Source organism: Pezoporus wallicus, unplaced genomic scaffold (genome assembly GCF_028554395.1).
Source record: "Pezoporus wallicus isolate ANWC-B61680 ecotype Strahan unplaced genomic scaffold, APGP_CSIRO_Pwel_v1 contig_13659, whole genome shotgun sequence".
Taxonomy (NCBI): Eukaryota; Metazoa; Chordata; class Aves; order Psittaciformes; family Psittacidae; genus Pezoporus; species Pezoporus wallicus.
The window spans coordinates 686,783-704,209 of record NW_026636258.1 but is presented as its reverse complement, the minus strand read 5'-3'; the positions used below and the strand labels follow the sequence as shown (position 1 = coordinate 704,209).

General features: G+C 42.3%; 1 protein-coding gene and 1 long non-coding RNA gene across 3 annotated transcripts in view; one reads left to right on the top strand and one right to left on the bottom strand.

The window, feature by feature from the left end:
• LOC130593944 (uncharacterized) overlaps nt 1-17,427 on the top strand; it is a 33,324-nt gene that overhangs the window by 11,148 nt on the left and 4,749 nt on the right. The window lies entirely within an intron of this gene.
• CHRDL1 (chordin like 1) overlaps nt 15,210-17,427 on the bottom strand; it is a 37,535-nt gene continuing 35,317 nt past the window's right edge. For both annotated transcript variants that reach the window (XM_057399450.1, XM_057399451.1), the window contains exon 12: nt 15,210-16,555. In XM_057399450.1, coding sequence (XP_057255433.1) covers nt 16,425-16,555 — 131 coding nt within the window. In that variant the 3' untranslated portion in view covers nt 15,210-16,424. The remainder of the gene's footprint in view (nt 16,556-17,427) is intronic.

Here is a 17,427-nt window from a genome sequence, read left to right as displayed (position 1 = left end):
TATTATAATTATTATTATTATTATTATTATTACTATTATTGCTGTTGTTGTTGTTATCATTATTATTCTCCTTTTTTGTTGTTTTCTTCCTCCCCCCTTCCTTTTTATTCAAGCAAACAAGCAATCCAGTCCCATGCGATGCAGTTAACCATACAACTCATCCCTACCCTTTGATATTATACATTACCCCCACGGAGCTGATTCTTCAAAGCCATTGACTGGGTTTGAGGAGCCAGTTTCTGTTAATTTTAATGGGGATTAGACATCCATCCCCTAAGGCAGCTTTGAAAAATCTCCACCAGATTCTTTATGGCTCTTCTTGGAGGCAGCAAAATGTTTACCCAGTTATGTAGCTACATTTCCCAAAACACTGCTAATGTAAAGCTGGAGATCATCTTACTTCCTCAAGCTTAAAGAGCCCCACTTTTCTGCTGAGCCAGATTTTCTATTTCATGTCTGTTGAGCCCTCTGTATGGCGCAGTTTCAAAGGGGAGTGACAGTTTTGGAAAGGAACTAGTAGATCATCGGTTTTGCATGCAAGGAAAATGCTACCTTGTTTTTTTGACATGCATTCTGTAGCTATCAGTTTATATCTTGTTCTCCTTTTCTGGAGGTTACATTGACAGCCTCCTTCAGAAAAGTGGTTTCTTTCCATCCTGCTCTGAACAATGTATTTTAAATGTGCTTCACCTTAAATATGAGGGCTTTCAAAACAAGATTACTGAACCAGACAAGGGGGAGGGAAGAGGAGAATTGCCTGTTCGGGAGAACTAAAAGTGAGAAACCCAAGTACATTTTCCATTCATTGCCACACAGAACCCAGCAGTAGTCTGGATTCCCTTTCTCATGCATTGCTACCCTTCCATCTGAATAGACTCTGGGAAATAATAAGAGCAAACCTCAACTTTTACCTTGGGCAGCTTCCTTAGAAGTATCTGCTCTGCAAACATTTCCTTTGAAAAAAGTCAGAAGTTTGCCATGTATATAAACAGAAGTGGTTTTAGTTATAGCAACATGGACGGCTGCTAAATTGCATTTAAATTGTCCTTGTTTAATTTATGTTCTGTGCTGTCTTCCTTGTATATATCCCTTAGTTATGTTTTTGTCAGTTGTGTTTCTTTAAATGTATTATAAATCTGTATTTCCCTCATAAACCAGTCTAGAAAAGGGCATCTGTACTGGAAACTGGTTTTAGTGACTTGACACTTTGGCTCTTTTATGTTGTGAAACGAGTTTTAATTTTCTTAACATAGGCCAGGCATGGTACATAAACCTCTTCCCCCCCAGGGAGGCTTTTATGTTTGATTCCTTTAGTGGCAAAGCTTTTGAATTTCTCCCCTTGATTGACTTGATTATGATCTTCCCAGTATATATCCTTCATGTTGATGAATTCCTGGTAGGGATCCTCAAAGGAGTTTACAAGCCTCAATGCTAGATGAAACAGAAGAATTAAATTATCCCTGCAAAAGCTGCTACCAGTGAAAATAGGAAGTTGAATGTTAGTGCTGCCAATTTATTTGTGCTTTGGGTGTCTAATTTGAGATACTGGGGAAAGAGTCATTTTTAGGGAATAGGTGCTCTGGGGTTTCTCCAGGTGACTGAATCTGCACAAATGCAGAACCCAGTTTGGAAACGCAGGTCAAAGCCTCTGTAAATGTGGTCCTGGCTCACTCTGCTTTTGTGCTTTGTTAATGCTGGGATGGAGTGGATCTGATCATCCTTGACCAAGGTCTTCTACTCAGGAGAAAATTGTTGATAGAATCTCCCTGCTGCAGGGAGCAGCTAATCCAACAGTCCATAAGAGAACTAAGCAGTGTGTAGCCACCACGGGGACATCTTACAGCCCTGAACAGAGGCTTTGCTGGCAGGGATGTTGCTTGAAGTATGTACATGGCAGGCGATGCTTCTGTCTTCTCTTACTCAGTATGTTGCATCAGAAAAGGCAAGGTTTTGTGCTGGGAAATTTGTTCAGAGCATGGTTGGCTTCATAATCGGCTCTTACAGGTCATTGCTGCCCAGCTCCATTTGGCTGTTAGCACTACTACACACAACAAGGCAGCTCAGGTCGTCTTAAACTTCATTCACTGGTGTGGACTCGGCCACACAGCATCAACACAATTGTCCTACTCAGAGGCTTTTTAGGTGAAAGGCAGATTACCTGGGGATGGAAAATAACTGTTAAAACTAACAACAATACCATAAACACAATAAATAACACAATGTGTACCATATCTACCCACTTACTTACAATTTGTTCATGATAGGTATGACCAGGGGTACTCTGAGATGGCGTTCCTACAGCTGAGATGATAGCCACTATGAATTCAACAGCTCTGGAATATAGATAGCAAGAAACAAAATGAGGGCAGGATATTTTGACCTTAATATAGTTTTCATTGTTGGATTTCTAGTGTAAATACAGATTGATAATTTTTTGTATTCAGGGAAGAGAGTCTGTATTGACTGTCTTTAACAGTTAGTAACATCCTGATCAAAGGATGAGTGATCTTTGGTACTCAGATTCACAGTCTTTATGGATCTTTAACTTCTTGAGAATTAGCACGATTGTAACTGATTCAGGTTGGCATCGAGTTGGATGCCACAAATAATCCAGCAGGGACCTAAGAAGATTTGGCAGATAGGTAGCAATGAGTCTGGGTGCTGCCCCTTTAGCTCTAAGAGGCCAGCTTTGCACAGGAAGGGGCTGAGAAGTTTTCCAGGAGGCCAGAGACAAACAGACCTGCTTCTTCTGTGCTTTCACAACCATTCTTTGTTCTTTTCTTCCTGTAAAGTACATAGGGAGCCAGTGGAATGGGGAAGAGAATTGGAAGTGTGAAAATGACAAAACTCGTGGATTGAGATAAAACAGTTTAAATAATGGTGATGATGGTAATCGTAATGATGATGATAATAAATTGTGAGGAAAAGGAACAAAATAACAGAGAGAAAAATAAACCACAGGAAAGACAAGTGATGGAAGTGAAAACAATTGCTTACCATCAACCTGCTGATGCCCAGCCAGTCCCTGAGCAGCATCCCCACCACATGCTTTACATGCTCAGCATGTAAAGCTGAGCATGACATGATAGGGTCTGGAATATACCCCAGGTCAGTTGGAGTCACTCTCTGTCTGTCCCCTCCCAAGTGTTTGTGCTTCCCCCCCCCCCACTAATGGGGCAGGGTGAGAAGCAGAAACAGCCTTAACTGTAAGTGCTGCTCAGCAGTAACTAAACCATCCCTGTGTTATCAGCACTGTTTCCAGCACAAATCCAAATCATCTCCCCATAACAGCTACTCTGAAGGAAATTAACTCTATCCCAGCACGTAAGGAAAAGGAAACTAAGTGGAGAATGGCAGACGAATGTCATATTTTTCACAGACTTCTTTTTTCCTTATAAGAAAACTATGGTTGGGGCTTATTCAGAAGTTAGACAGATTGGAGTTAATAAGAAAGAACTGGAAGGGTGGGCAGGAGAGACAGAGGTATGAGTTGCCTGAAAAGAGGCATAAAGTTAGGCCTGGATGTCTATGTGTATAAATTCTTTTCTAAACACAAAAATTAGAAATAATAGAGCAGTGCAATAAAGGAAAGCATGAATCCCTCTTGCTGCAGAGCTCCCCTCCCTCCTACACTGGCTTTAAGTCTCTCAGCTGTCGTTCGGCATTGTTGTTAGAGCTGGTTGAAAATGGTCCAAGCTTTATGAAAACTGTCATGACCTATTTTCCTGCCTTGACAAATAAAAGGATGTTTTTTCAGGGTGGGGAGAAGTGTTATTATCTCTAGTGAAAGCAAGCTTATTTGTTTTAAACTGGTTTGATGGTTGTTGTTTCTATTTTGGTAGGTCTGTGTGTATGGAAAATGCTGCCAGAATGCTAACACTGCGCACTGCCAGAACTCCATTATCATTTGCTTCTTTCTTGCTGTCCCATTATGAAAGTGAACTGATTAGAGGGTTCGTTATTGACTGTCTTACTCACATACGTTTCTAATCGATTTTAACACTCTGGACGCCAGTGTGTGGTCTCCTGCAGCAGTGTTCTCAAAGGGGGGAGTTACCAGTTCTGAATTTGCTGCTATTCACTAGATCAAAGAAGGTGAAAAGCAAGGATTTGTTAAGACCTTTGGGTGTAGCTGGTGCCTGGTGGTAACTTTCTGACCTTAACATAGTGGCACGCTCACATCACATCCATACCTGTTTTCCTGGGGAACCTCTGGCTAACTTTTGCTGTGTGTGAAGGCAGATCCATGCTACAGAGAACTGGAGCTGGTTTTCCCCCAAATCAAAGGTTATAAATTCTATTAGTGATTCCAAATAAGAATCAGAACAAATCTAATAAAGAGCTGTATTTTCAGATGGCAAGATTAATAAATGAATGTGAATTGCACAGGAATACATACAGTGGGGAAAACTGTTGAGTTAGCCTCATTTTTTGGAATTTGCAGGCCAGAGAAATGTACAGGATGAGAAAATGTTTCTCCATGCAGTTTCTGGTCAGGTTCTGATGTTTCTAGAGCTTTGTAGATATTTTCAGACCCTCCTCACCCCAAATGAAATCTGATGATCCAGATAAGTTCCAGGATTTGTATGTTTGGAGTGAGACCACAATGAAGTTTGAGATGTCTTGTTTGTTTCAGCATGTGCTAGGGGTGATCTGCTGGATGATAGGGAAAGCTGAGCTGTACAAGATGGGGTCCTTCTATACTGGGTTCTGTACAAGCCCAGTATAGCTCTCATAGGCAGGACTGGTGGAGGTCTGCTATCTGCTCCTTTCCCCAGGGCATCATGCCATTCCTATGCCATGTATTTTGGCATTTGTGAGCAATTTCAGGGAATCATTTTTGTGCTGTGACCAGGCATGTGGCTGTGAATATTTCATAGTCCATTCTACTGGTTGTGGTGGCGGAAGTATGTCTGGCACTAAGGTTCACCCTACAGAGGAAGTGTGCCAAACAGGGGAGCCAAGACCACAGCAGAAAGGCTTGCATGCAAACAAACAGTAAAGTGCTGCAGGAAACTGCTCAAGAATTTGCAGTCAATCGGCAGTAGTTGTTCAGCAAGACACAAGACAAGACCAGGGTGGTGCTTTCTTTACCCCTTCTTCCCCATTATAGATCCTTTGCTCATGTCTGCCCTCTGCCCAACTGTAAAAGTTCTCTTTCCCCTCTCCTTTGCTGCCTTCCTCCTTACCTCCTCCTATCATGTCTATGTCTCAGAAGGGTAGACTTGAGGAAACCAGGATAACTATTCCCACTGTCCAGCTCTCTAAAACCACAGGTGCCTTGTAGGAGTTTCAGTCATTGTTTTGCCTCATTTTAGTTGTCCTTTTATTCTTCAGGCTAACTTTTTAACAGCAACCCTTGCCAACAAGATGACAGAAGAGCCCCCACTGTTCTCCAGTAGCCTTCAGCATTTTTGAATTGGTGGCCAAAACTAATTGAATTTGTGAAAAGAGAAAATAATGAGGAAAAATGCAGATGAGGTAAAGCAAAAGCTTCAGGGACTGGACTGGAATGTAGATGAGGGAAGTAGGATCGTGGGAATAGTCAGTTCTAGAATGGGTTTGACTTTATTAATGAGTGTGAATTGAAAAATGCATATTTATTATTGCCTTGTTTCATGATTCAGGGTGTTAACAGCGTAACTCATCTGCAGGCACCTTCCTGGAGAGCAGGGTAGGCTAGCAGGGCCAGTGCTTCCCGCTGTACAGCGTGACACCGCACTTTCTCCCTTCGGCTATGCTCTTTTTGGCACAAGTCTGTTCAAAATGGTCATCTGTCACCACTGCCTGTTCACTGATATGATCAACTGCATAAATGAGATGTTTGAAAAGGAATATGTGGTCTGAGGGGCACAGGAGCTGAAAGGCAAAGAGGACTGACAAGCCTAAGGACAATGGTAAGGCCTGTTAGCAGGAGTGGTGGGGCAGGGAAGAGAGTCAGGGTGAATGCTACAGGACTAGGACAGCTGGGCAGAGCAAGAAGCAGAAGGCTGAGTGCAAAAGTAAGAATGGAGCTTCAGGAGAAAAGACTGTACTGAAGGAATACCACATTGATATACACTGCAGTGTGAGACTGAGTTAGCTGTGGTGGTGACATGGGAATGATACAGTGCTAGAGCTTCTGCTCAGTCACATGGATGAAACATACCTCACTGGGGTGTCTGCAAGTACAGGAGACCTCCCTGTACCCCCCTGAGTAAATCTGCCACTCACATAGTAAGTTAACAGGCTTTTAGAACTGAGTTCTTTCTTGCTGGGTTCATCACCAACATTTTGGTGTATTTTGTTAAGAGAGAAGTTGGGAAGGTTCATTTGTCCTCGAGAAAATGAGTATTTGAAGAACAACTCCACATATAAATTGTGGAAATGCCCACCTTGGTACTGATGACTCCTGTAGTCCTCTTCCCCCCACCTCTGTTCTCCCTGGTGGGGCTTTATCTCTCAAGATGCAGCATGGACAGGGGCTCCTGTGCTGTGTCATCTCTGTGAGAGTAGGTTGTGCATTTTGGGAAGTGTGATCTGATGAGGGGCACTTAAAGGGAGGTGGGATCAAAATGTACTTGGACTTCAACCCTCCCAGGGTACCACAGAGATCCTCATTTGCTGTAATATGTTGGCTGTTGGTTTTCTTCCTGAGCTTCCAGATTTTACATGGAAAGCTTTTACAGTGACAGAATGTTTAGCTTTTTACTAAAGACACACATTCTGCACAGCTTGCCAGCATTCTTGGACTCTCTTCTACCATATATGTGGGTAGGTTTGGAGTGTTTACATGACTATCACTGATCTGATTCCCAGGGCCCACTAAAATGGAACGTGTTTCAAAACACGTGGCTTCTGTAGGGCAAAGGAGAAATTAGTGGTAAATGCCTCCAAAAAGTGAAAGTTTTAACCCTTGGGTCCTTTAAAACCCAGTTCCCATTGGTGATAGCTTCTTTTTCATTGCAAGATAATAAACCTTCACTGCTGTTATGTGTCCTCACCTTCGGCGTGGGTTCTCTGCATGCCTCCCATTGTGGTCAATTATCCAGCAGGAGAGGCCCACAACAGCAGAGACTATTGCTTAATTGTTATGGTGGGGTCCTGATGCCCTGTGCACTTGCTGGGGCTCATTTACAATTCTAACACATCCATCTTGCCCTGCATCAGGAGTCCTGTGAACTGGACAAAAGTTAGAAAGTGGCAGCGCGGTTGCTGGCCAAAAGCTCATTAAGATAGACATCTCCTGGTAGTGAACATCACGCGGATGACACAGACAGCTCACTCCAAACGAGGAACATTCTTTTGTTCAGCCCTTACTGGGGCTTTCAGATAAAAAGAATGAGAGGCTACTCAAAGGGCCAGCTGTGATATGAAGGGAACAGGTTTAAAATAGCTCTGAGGGGCAGTAAATCCTTAATGATCAGATCTTTCATTGCTCTTGGAACATTTGAGGAAACTCAGCCAGCTAAAATTTTTGTTGATTACTTTAACAGAGGCCCTTTGTTCATATTATCATGCAGAATAATTAAGCCAATGCAAGCAAGGCTGCTTAGCTATATACATAATTAACATGTTAGGCTGTGACTGAACGGACTGTATTGGCACAGAGACCACCTATTCACTACATAAAAGAGTTCCATCACTGCCTTAAGCTTGTTTTCAACCTATTTTATTTGTTATTATTTTGGAAAAATGAGGTTTTTACAAGCTAGATAGTGGAAGATGATATGTTTCCAATGAAGTTAATGAGATTTTATAATGGAGAGGAGAGATAGAAGCATATCCAAAGTGGTTAGCATATAGGGGCAAAATCTAAGATGTGAGAAAGAGCACATCAGCCTATTTTAACTTAAAAGCTTATTTTGAAGGGGTTATGTTGAATTTTCTCATTTCCTCCTTGATTTTGGTATCTCCTATGCAGAAGTCAAATTGTAAAGTGCACCATTATGTGGCACTTGAAGCTTTGTCAGACAGGAAGACCCTTTGATCTATAAAATATTTTAATTAAATGCACTTTCAACTCACTGGACTACCTGTTTTAAGTCAACAGCTTATTGTCAAACATTACATCATCCTGAGGGCTCCCAAGCCTAATCACCAGCGTTCTTTTAGGATTCCCTCTCAGTTGGCAATTAGTGAAAATGACTGTTGTGCTGTCAGCAGGGGCAGGCTGGCTTCTCACAAGTCTTGCACAAACGGGCAGGGATCTTTTTTGATTTCCAGGGCAGCAGTGCTGGAATTTTACAGTTTCTCCCAGCCAGGGGACCAGGAGTTCTTAGGAAGAACATTGTGTCTCTCCTGCTTTTTTTGGCCACAGAAACTTCTTTTACCAGAGTTATTTCAGAGCAGAATAGGTACAAGAAGAAAGAGTCCTTAGCTCTAGGACTGGAAGGAGGGGAGACACTTGGTACAAGAGAGAAATCTGTATCTTTTGACTATTTTTGTTAATATATGTTAGGTAACAGAGACCATTAGCAGTGGCTTTAAGACATGTTGGCTGGTTGAGGCAGCCCCAGAAGAGATCCTGGAGTTCACCTGGACTACCTTTCATGTATTAGACCAGAGCAATCTTTATTTACAAGCAAGGTCTTTGGATGCATCTTCTGAGCTTTATGGAAATAAAAGCTGCTCATCCCACTGCCCTGAAGTAGAACTCATAGTACCAGCTACTCTACTCTCTTTACTAAACCTCTGGGCAAAGCAGCCCCCTGGGAAGCTCTGTTTGGAACTCCGTTCAAATTTCGCAGGTTGTTCTGCAGGAGTAGCAATGAATAATTTGGAATGGCTCTGAAAAAATAAAATCTAAAAAGAAAAGATGGGAAAAATCTTTTTCCTTACACTTATAACAGACAATGGCATATTTTTCCTATGTTTTTCTTGTGTCTTTTGTCCAGATCGTAGTGCTCATTCCTCTGTTGGGTCAGATGTCCCTCTAATGTTCAAACAGACTGATCTACATAGTATTTGATCTGGTAATTTCCTTTGAAATCCTACTTGATGGATCCTTTTCAGAAAACCCCTCAGACTTTATCATGTCTATTATGTAGATTTACAGGAAAATGTATTGTAAGGGAATGGTGACAGGCGGTGAGTTTCTGATAGGTTTGAGCTGTGTAATCCAGGATGTGGAGAAGCCCAGTTGCCTGTTACTGGATTTTTGGCTTCAAGAGTCTTCCAGCAGATTGATTTTGCTGGAGCTTCATTCTGGAGATACTGTTCTGGCAAATGCTCCTTTCAGAATTTTAATCATAGGCAAAAAGATAAAAGGTCTCTTAAGAAATATACTATTTGGTGGAGATGCCAGGAAAAAAGAGCTCCAGGTTTCAACATTTAGTGCTCAAAGGCAGTTCTGCAATCATCAAGGGTTTCTCTGTTCCTCAATTTCTCTAGGGTTTGCTTAACTCCTTGAATTTACTAAATTATGAAGTCACTAATTTACTTGAAAACTGCATCTTCTTAGGGACTCTATGTATTGGTATGAGCGATGTTCACCACGAGCATGGTACTTATGATAGTTTTGTCTTAATAAGAGTGACCTCATCATGGGTATCATTTAGATGGGGTAAGTAATTCCCAGCACATGCTGACTATAAAGAAATAGGGAGCTTGTTATGAGCTGATGTCATGGCAAGAGCCCGGTCTCTTCAGCAGGGACTCATCAGTGCAAAGGTCTCTAAAATATATCTGACTTCAAATTAAGAAGAAAAATCAGGGTGGGAAAAGCTGTTGTCAGTTCTTCAGTCTCTGTAGGCTTTGACCATTATTATCAATTGAATCTTCCAGTTACTTATGATTGCGAAATCACAGAGAATCCAGGCTGAGTGTTCTCTGAATTCACAAAACCCCTGCCATTTTCCCCTCTCACTTGTGGAAACAATCCATGATTTATAAACTGAACCCTTCACACAAAAGAGCAGCAGGGGTTTTATTTCCAGAAATTTAGCACATTTGCTGAAGCTCAAAATAACTTTTTTTTTCTTTTTTTTTTTTTTTTTTTTTAAATTAGACTTGGTTATAGTAAGTTACATAGCGTGAAGGGAGTGAGAAGTGCTACCGGCAGGATTTGGTTGCATGAGTTTACAAGTGGTTTGCATTAATATAAATGGCAAAGTTAAACTTTGTGGGTAATCAGTTCTGATTGTAAACATCCTCTAATATTTTCAATGCTATCATTGGACTGTTCTTGAAAGAATGCCACTGTCTGGCTAGATCTAAACCCAAAGAGTTCATGACTCTTTGCTTGTGTGAATATAGAATATGGCATTCCAAGCAAGAAAATATTTTCTAATAGCACAGAATTGAAAACATGATCTCAGCAAAACACAGCTTTCTGGAACATATCATCATTTGGAGCTGTACATGCGTCTCTAAGAGTAATATTTGCTAACTAAATAACCGTATTTATAATCAAATCTTCCTATTTCTAGGAAGAAGTTTGTGAAGATTGATTAGTTGGTGACTGCTCTCTGTTAGTTTATGAGATAGTTATGCAGCCACAACTATAAATACTCCTACATAATGTCTTTTCAATTCATTTATGAAAGAACTGGCCTAAGTGCTCACTTGTCTTGTTTGATGCTTCTACAGCATTTCCCATCCCACCCTGAGTATACCACAAAAAGTTTATATAGCAGCTTTTCAGTCTTTATTGAGCTGCAGCTACCTCAAACAGCACAATTTACCAGCACACAACCTGGCCATGCTGCGCGATGCTGGAGTACATGGAATTAAAATAAATACCATATTCATTTAAAGATAGGTGTTTTAACAGGGGAAGTCTGAATGTTCTCATTTAGAGATGTGGAACAAAAATATCCCCGCAGATAAACCTTAAGCATCATTTGACTCCTCTTTATGCCTCTAAAATTAGGACTCAGATTCATTGTCCCATCCTAGCTGTAGGCAGAGGGGAGAACAGAGGTGGGGAAGAACAGGCTGGAGTAACAGTGCTGGCTAAAGAACATGAAGTAGCTGGGGGTCTGCCTGTGAAAAGTATAAAGTGTACCTTTAGAACACACTAAACACTAGGGCACACTAAAATGTGTTTAATTCCAGTAGTATGTGTCAGTATGAGTTCTTCAGGGACCTATTTAAGGGATTGGGAGTTTTGCCATTTAATTCAGTGGGAATTTACTTCAGTTTTAATTAAGACACCTGATTTTGTGGTGATGTGATCCTGAAACAAACCAATAAAGAAGATAGAAACAGAAGAAGTAAATCTGTAGGAGATAGAACTGACCTTGGGGGAGAGATCAACCGGCCGTTAGCTACACTTCAGGCTTAATGTGATGTCCTATCTCTGTCTTTTGAGCTGAGGTCATGTGAGGACAGATGGAGAGTTTTTACTTTGAGTTGTAATGAGATGGGGCTCGCTGTCTTTTCTGAACACGCTGAACTGTCATCCACTGTGACTACATTAAAAACTGTTTTGCTGGGTCCAAATCAATTATTTGTTTTTGCTTTGGATGCTTTGCATTCTTGCTCACAGTTGGGTTGGTGTTATGTGAGAAGGGCAGGGTTGTGGGTTCATACTCATATACTCATGTAGTTGCAGACATATTTTACCCAAGAAGTAAACCAGTCCAAAACCTCAGATCAGAAGATGAAGACATTTTTCAAACCCCAAACAAAAGCAATAAATGGAGATGAGGATTAACTTTGTCAATTTTCACCCCTCCCACAATAAATCTCAAAAATCTTGGCTTTTATCTTCGATGGATAACACAATAGGCACCAGAGCACACCAATATTACGCAAATACTTCATGTGCTATCAATTATTTTGCACATATTCATCATCCAAATTGTGAAATGGTTTGACCTTTTTTTTTAAATGGAGAGTGTATGAAGATGAGAGTGTCGGGCTGACACATTCTCCTTTTGTAGTTGTGTAGGTATAATTTAAATATCATTTCAGCAGAAAATAGGAGCCCTATTCAGCAGTGAATAGGGCTCTCCTCCTGAGTATCCAGCCCCTCCTGGCCTGTGGAGTCGGATGGAGGCAGAGAAGATCTGTGTTACTTGAGAGGGGAATACAAGTGAAGTGAGAAACAAGATTTAATGTGCTGCTAAAAAGCATTCGGATGTTATGAAATCAAGAGAATACATTCATCGGGGATGTGGCTGTGCAACCCTGACTGTTTGTGACTTCCAGTCTGCAACTACTAGGAAGTCTAATGTTCCTCGTATAGTTTGGCTTGGAGAAGGGGGCTCTTACAGGAGGAGAGCAGAGCAGAGCAGGTTTGCATGCCTGGGGTATGTCCCCATGGAAAGGATTTTTGTAACAGATGTCTTGCTAAAATAAAAAGGTGGCTAAGACAAACACGCAGGTCGTGGTGGAATAACAGAAAACTGATGTAATGATGAATTTCCAGAGACATCTTGAATTTCACATTTGATGTACTTACTGATTCAGAGTGATTTACTGTGGAACCACTTTGAACACTCATCTTTCCCAAGGCTGATACTCTCCATTTCAGTTACACTGCTAGCTGTGTGTGAATTAATGCTTTACACTCTTATGTTTCTAAAGACCATCTCTTTTTAGTCATTAACACAGATTAATTCCATCATCCTTTTCCCAATTATTTTGATCTTCAGAGTATGCATTGCCCAGAGTATGTATACCCTGTACTCTTCCCTCAGTTGTCAATGCTCAGTTTCTTCTTTAGTTGGCTTCCATATAGAGATGTCAGTGCTTTGGTTTTCAAAATTCATCATCCTGGGTAGGTAAAAGCTGAATTAAACTGGCTGTTTCCCAAAGGTCAAATAAGTCTGAGTAGAAAATCTGTCTATTGCAGGTCCTGTGCTGTCTCCCCAACATTCTATTGCTAAACAAGTCATGGCTCTTGAGATTAAACAAATTAAATGATAGTTTGAGCATCCCGCTCCTCCTTCTGATTTGTCTGTCCGAGTCACCCAGGTTGTGATAATTTCTGTAGATTTCAGTTTAGATCAGGTGAGTGTCAAAGTTGGTTCCTGAGAGAAGACCGGAAAGGATGAACTACGGCAGCACTGAGGACACAGCTGTGCTGCAGCAAGCTTTAGCTGTCTGATTGTCAGACATGGCGAGCAGTCAGGGCTCAGGATGGGCCCTGCTGAGTTACAGCCAGTTTTTACTGTCTTGGTCTGAAACTGACTGAGATGGGAGCAATGTTCCCCCCCCATGGATTAAACACTGCAACATGTTGCAGTGCTTTAATTCATTGAAGCAAATTTGGCTGTGGAGGGCCACACAGTTCTGCTGGGACTCCCATGTGAGCACTCTGTGGAGCTCCTCAGGCCTGCTTGTAGATGGCAGTAAGTCAGAACTGCTCATAGCCTGCAGACATCTCTTTGGGGGTTGATAAACTGGTGTCTTAGGTGCGCTGCTGAAGTCCATGTGTTCAGCTCACACCTGAAGTGTGAAGGATGCTGGTGAGTGCTGAAGCCTTACTTTGCACCCTGTCCTGCCGTCCAGAGTGTTGAATCTGACTCTTCGTAGCTCAAGACCTGATAGCACAGGACCTGAACCTAGCCAGGCACGTGGGTTCAGGCTTTCTGAGGTGGCAGCAGTGGGGCTGCAAACAGGGAACTGAAACCAAGTATCTCAACCAAACAGCATCATACACAAACCATCTCCTTTTATTATCAACTTCAGGGTTTATTAATTTATCAAACCAGGCCAAAGTGATGCAACAAGTACATAAATAAGTACTGTAACAGACATACATCCCATGAAGAGAATGAAAAACATGACACTGTGTATTTTGTTGTCTTAAGTGACCAGAAACTGGAAAAATGCAACACTGCATTTCACTAAATGATGCTTATGGGGTTTCCTTTGTCTGCTTTTCTTAAACACATGTTTATTATAAAATAAATACACAACCCGGATTCCACCTGCCCTGTCACACGTACAAAAAGCAGGTTGCCTTCTTCTTAAAAGAAAGAAAATACGAACACTGTACATTCCCCCTTGGCGTTTTTTTGACCAGCTACTGCTACAGACGATGCCCGTGAGGTGAGAAACCAACTGCTGGCCATCCCACCAGATTGCTACATTTCCTTAGAACCTCTTCCTCGCAATGTCTTCCCAAAGGAACGATCAGCTTCACTCGTGACTTATTAGAAGATTTATAATGAAATTTTGCACTTCTGCAGCACGTTTCAGCCCATGTCGATGCCACGTGCAGTCGGTGCTGCTGGTGCCAGTTACACTGCAGCAACCTCTGACCCTGCGAGCTCCCAGGACCTCAGTCAGGATACACTGCACCCCTTTCAAGGAGCGGGGCAGGATTCATGGAGGCAGAGGCTCCGTGGGGTCCCGTGGAAGGCGGCGGGGCAGTTCACTTAGCTGTCCTTGTAACCCAGTGGTACAGCACTGGTAATGGCGGGTGCCAGCTCCGCCTCTGGAGCGGGGCTGCCGGCCCTGCTGAGGGAGCCGAGGGGCTGCCCCGGACCGGTTCCCGCCGGTTCCAGCGGCCCCACAGCGGGCAGCGCTGAGGCGCTCAGCGGGGCTGGAGGAGCCGCAGGAAGGTGGATTTAGGGAAGGGCAGAGCGCTGCTGGGCAGTGAAGGGAGAGTGCGAGGAACAGCCCCGGGCTGGGCAGGGAGAGGGAGCTGAGAGTCCCGGGTGACCATGGAGGCACCTTGAGGGCTCTCCCTGCAGCCCATGGAGGCTTGGGCAAGAGACTGCCATGGTTCACACTCATACCAGGTGAGAGTGTTTCGTTCTTGCAATCCATGCATTTGCTGGTGGAGCTCCCTTTTAGTGTTTTCCTATTTTGCAGTGTTATGTTGAGTGCTTGGTAGGGAGGAAAGTATTCCTAAATATCATCTGCTCTGTCCAGGCCTAGGGACATTGGGGTGGTTATATACAGGCAGGATTGCTAAGGAACCGAGATCACCACATATGTATTCTCCTAATTCCCTTTGGCTTTTCCTTTCCCTTCATGTCTGTTCTCCTCACCTGCTCCTTGTTGGGAAGCCCTGCCTTAGCTGCAGGCCCACACTGCAGAGGGAGGTTGCTGGGCTTTGCTGCTTGGGACAGGGATCCCCTCAGGATGGGGCAGCTCTGCCTGAAAGGGGCTCTCCCACACCTTCATCCCTTTGGATGTGGGTACACCCTGGCGTGCTGGCACTGGCAGGGTTACAAACCTAAAAATCCTTGCCATCACTGTTGATTTCATTCCCTGTGAAGACCCAGGCCCTGGATCAGGCCGTTTCCATAAAGCTTTGTTTCCTAGTGTGTGTTTGAACAGCAGTATTCCCATCTGCTTGTGGGGTAGAAAATGGGAGCACAAGCAGGCAGACTCGCTTGCTTCTCAGGATTTAATCCAGCATGGCAGACACAAGGCAGAGCAGATGAGAGGCACCTTTCTTACAGGCACTGCAGACATGCTACGCTGCATTAAACAGGACCTCTCAGATTTGTTTTTCACAAAGGTAAGTCTCCACAGAGCTGCTGTATTCCGAAGGGTTGCTGTAGCTGTTTGGTGTTTGTCATGGGAAAAACCTGTCCTTCAAGTGTGTGAGAATAGAGAGGTCACCCTCGGGAAAAGGCGGAAGATTCAGTTTGTAGCAGATCAGAACCAATAAATTAAGCACTGTGGTAACTTTGAAGGAGGTTTAACCTGCTAGGTGTTTTGAAAGTACTCAGAGTACTTCACCACCTTCTGCCATGTCACTTTAGAAGGCAGTTTATCAGCCAAGCCCATGCGTTAATAGGGCCCAGAAGAATGAAGTTGTTAGGGCTGTGATAGGGAGCTGACACTTCACATTTTTATAGAGAAGTGGGTGGAGGAAACAGTGAAAACCACTTAAAAGTGAACGTTTGCTCAAATTGCTACAAAAATACAGTGATTGCCACTAACACCTGCTGTTCAGTTTATGGACTCAGTTTGCTCAGCTACAAGACATCATCCCAAAGGCAGGCTGCTTAGGAGTTTGTTAGTTTAAATCTGGTTTTTTATGTCTCCAACGCAAGTATTGTATCACTTGTATTTTTTCTCCACTACTAAAATAATCCATGAGTCATTTCAACACCAGAAATGGTATAAATTCAGCACAGGCAATACTGCTCTCCATAGCTCCTGCGCATTTATTAGGTGTCTTTCTTTTCATTAGTTTGAATAAGTTGCCAAATAATAATAATAATAAAAATGTTCTGTTTTCTCTTTTTAACTTGTAAAGAAATGCAACTCTGGGAGAGTACAGTCTCTCTTTCTCCTTCCCCCACCAGTAACACAGAGCCTCCTAGTCTTTTGGAGGAGATATTTAAACGGTTGACACAGACCACTACACATAAAGCAGCAAATTTGCTGTGCATGATGTGAATAATTACTGCATTATAGTTTTGGTTTTTAGGGCAACTGTTGACTTAAGCAAAATAAGCCTGCAGTCCAGCTGCAGATCCCAAGTTTTCATAAGTTTTCTTGTGTTTTTCCCTCCAGTGCTGTCTCCCTTAACAGTGACCCTTTTCAGACTTCTCAAGGTACAAAACCTTTACCAGATCCTCGAGCTCAGTCCTGCACACTCTGCTTTCACACATTTGGCTGATCTGAGCTTCTCCCTCGCTAAATATTTTCCACTGGCCTGAAAAGAAAAACACAAAGGAGACAGATACTTAGAAAAGGGCACAAGGATCTTCAAAGACATTTACAAGCACTCTACAGACCGGCTGATTCACAATGGTCAAAGAGAGAATGCCCAGTCCTCCCATGGAAAATATTTAAAGTATCTTACAATATTCCATGCAAAATAACTTTGTTAAAAATAATAAACAAAGACCAGAATATTATTCCTTTCTTTAATTAAGTAGTACCTTAAGTTGATCTATTTAGTTAACTATTTAGGTTGTTGGATACTCTGCTTTATGATAGAGTGATGTGAGGATGTAACTCTGAAGATAAACCAAAATATTTGAAAGTTGAGAAGGAACAAGTCCAAGTGGTTCATGCACTGTGGGAACTCTGCCTGCCTGTGTGTAATGCAGACTGTGTTTGCTGGATATTCATATTTTGTACACTTTTTTCTAATGTGAATAGGAATGCCCGTTGTCCTGGTAACTACAATACTGTGGTATAGACAACAATGACAAGCTTATGGAAGGCTGACAGCAAAAATTAGGAAACTTTTTACATGAAAAGGGGTCTGCTTCTCACTAAGCCTGTATTACCAAGAGTATATGATTCTTGGGAAGAAGATTTCTTTACCCAATTAGAGACCTCAGCAAAAATGACAACTTGTAATGCAAAAGCACTGGGAACTGAAAATGCCTCTGCCTTCATTCAGCTATCAAATTAGGCGTCATATCCCAAGTTGGATAAAATACAAAAAAGAAATTAAATCAAGAGTGACAAAAGCATTACATGTGCTTTCAATAAACAGGTTTTAATAATGAAGATACTGTTAAGAACATAGGACAGGCTTGCTTCGAACACAACATGTATATTGGAGAACTCTTT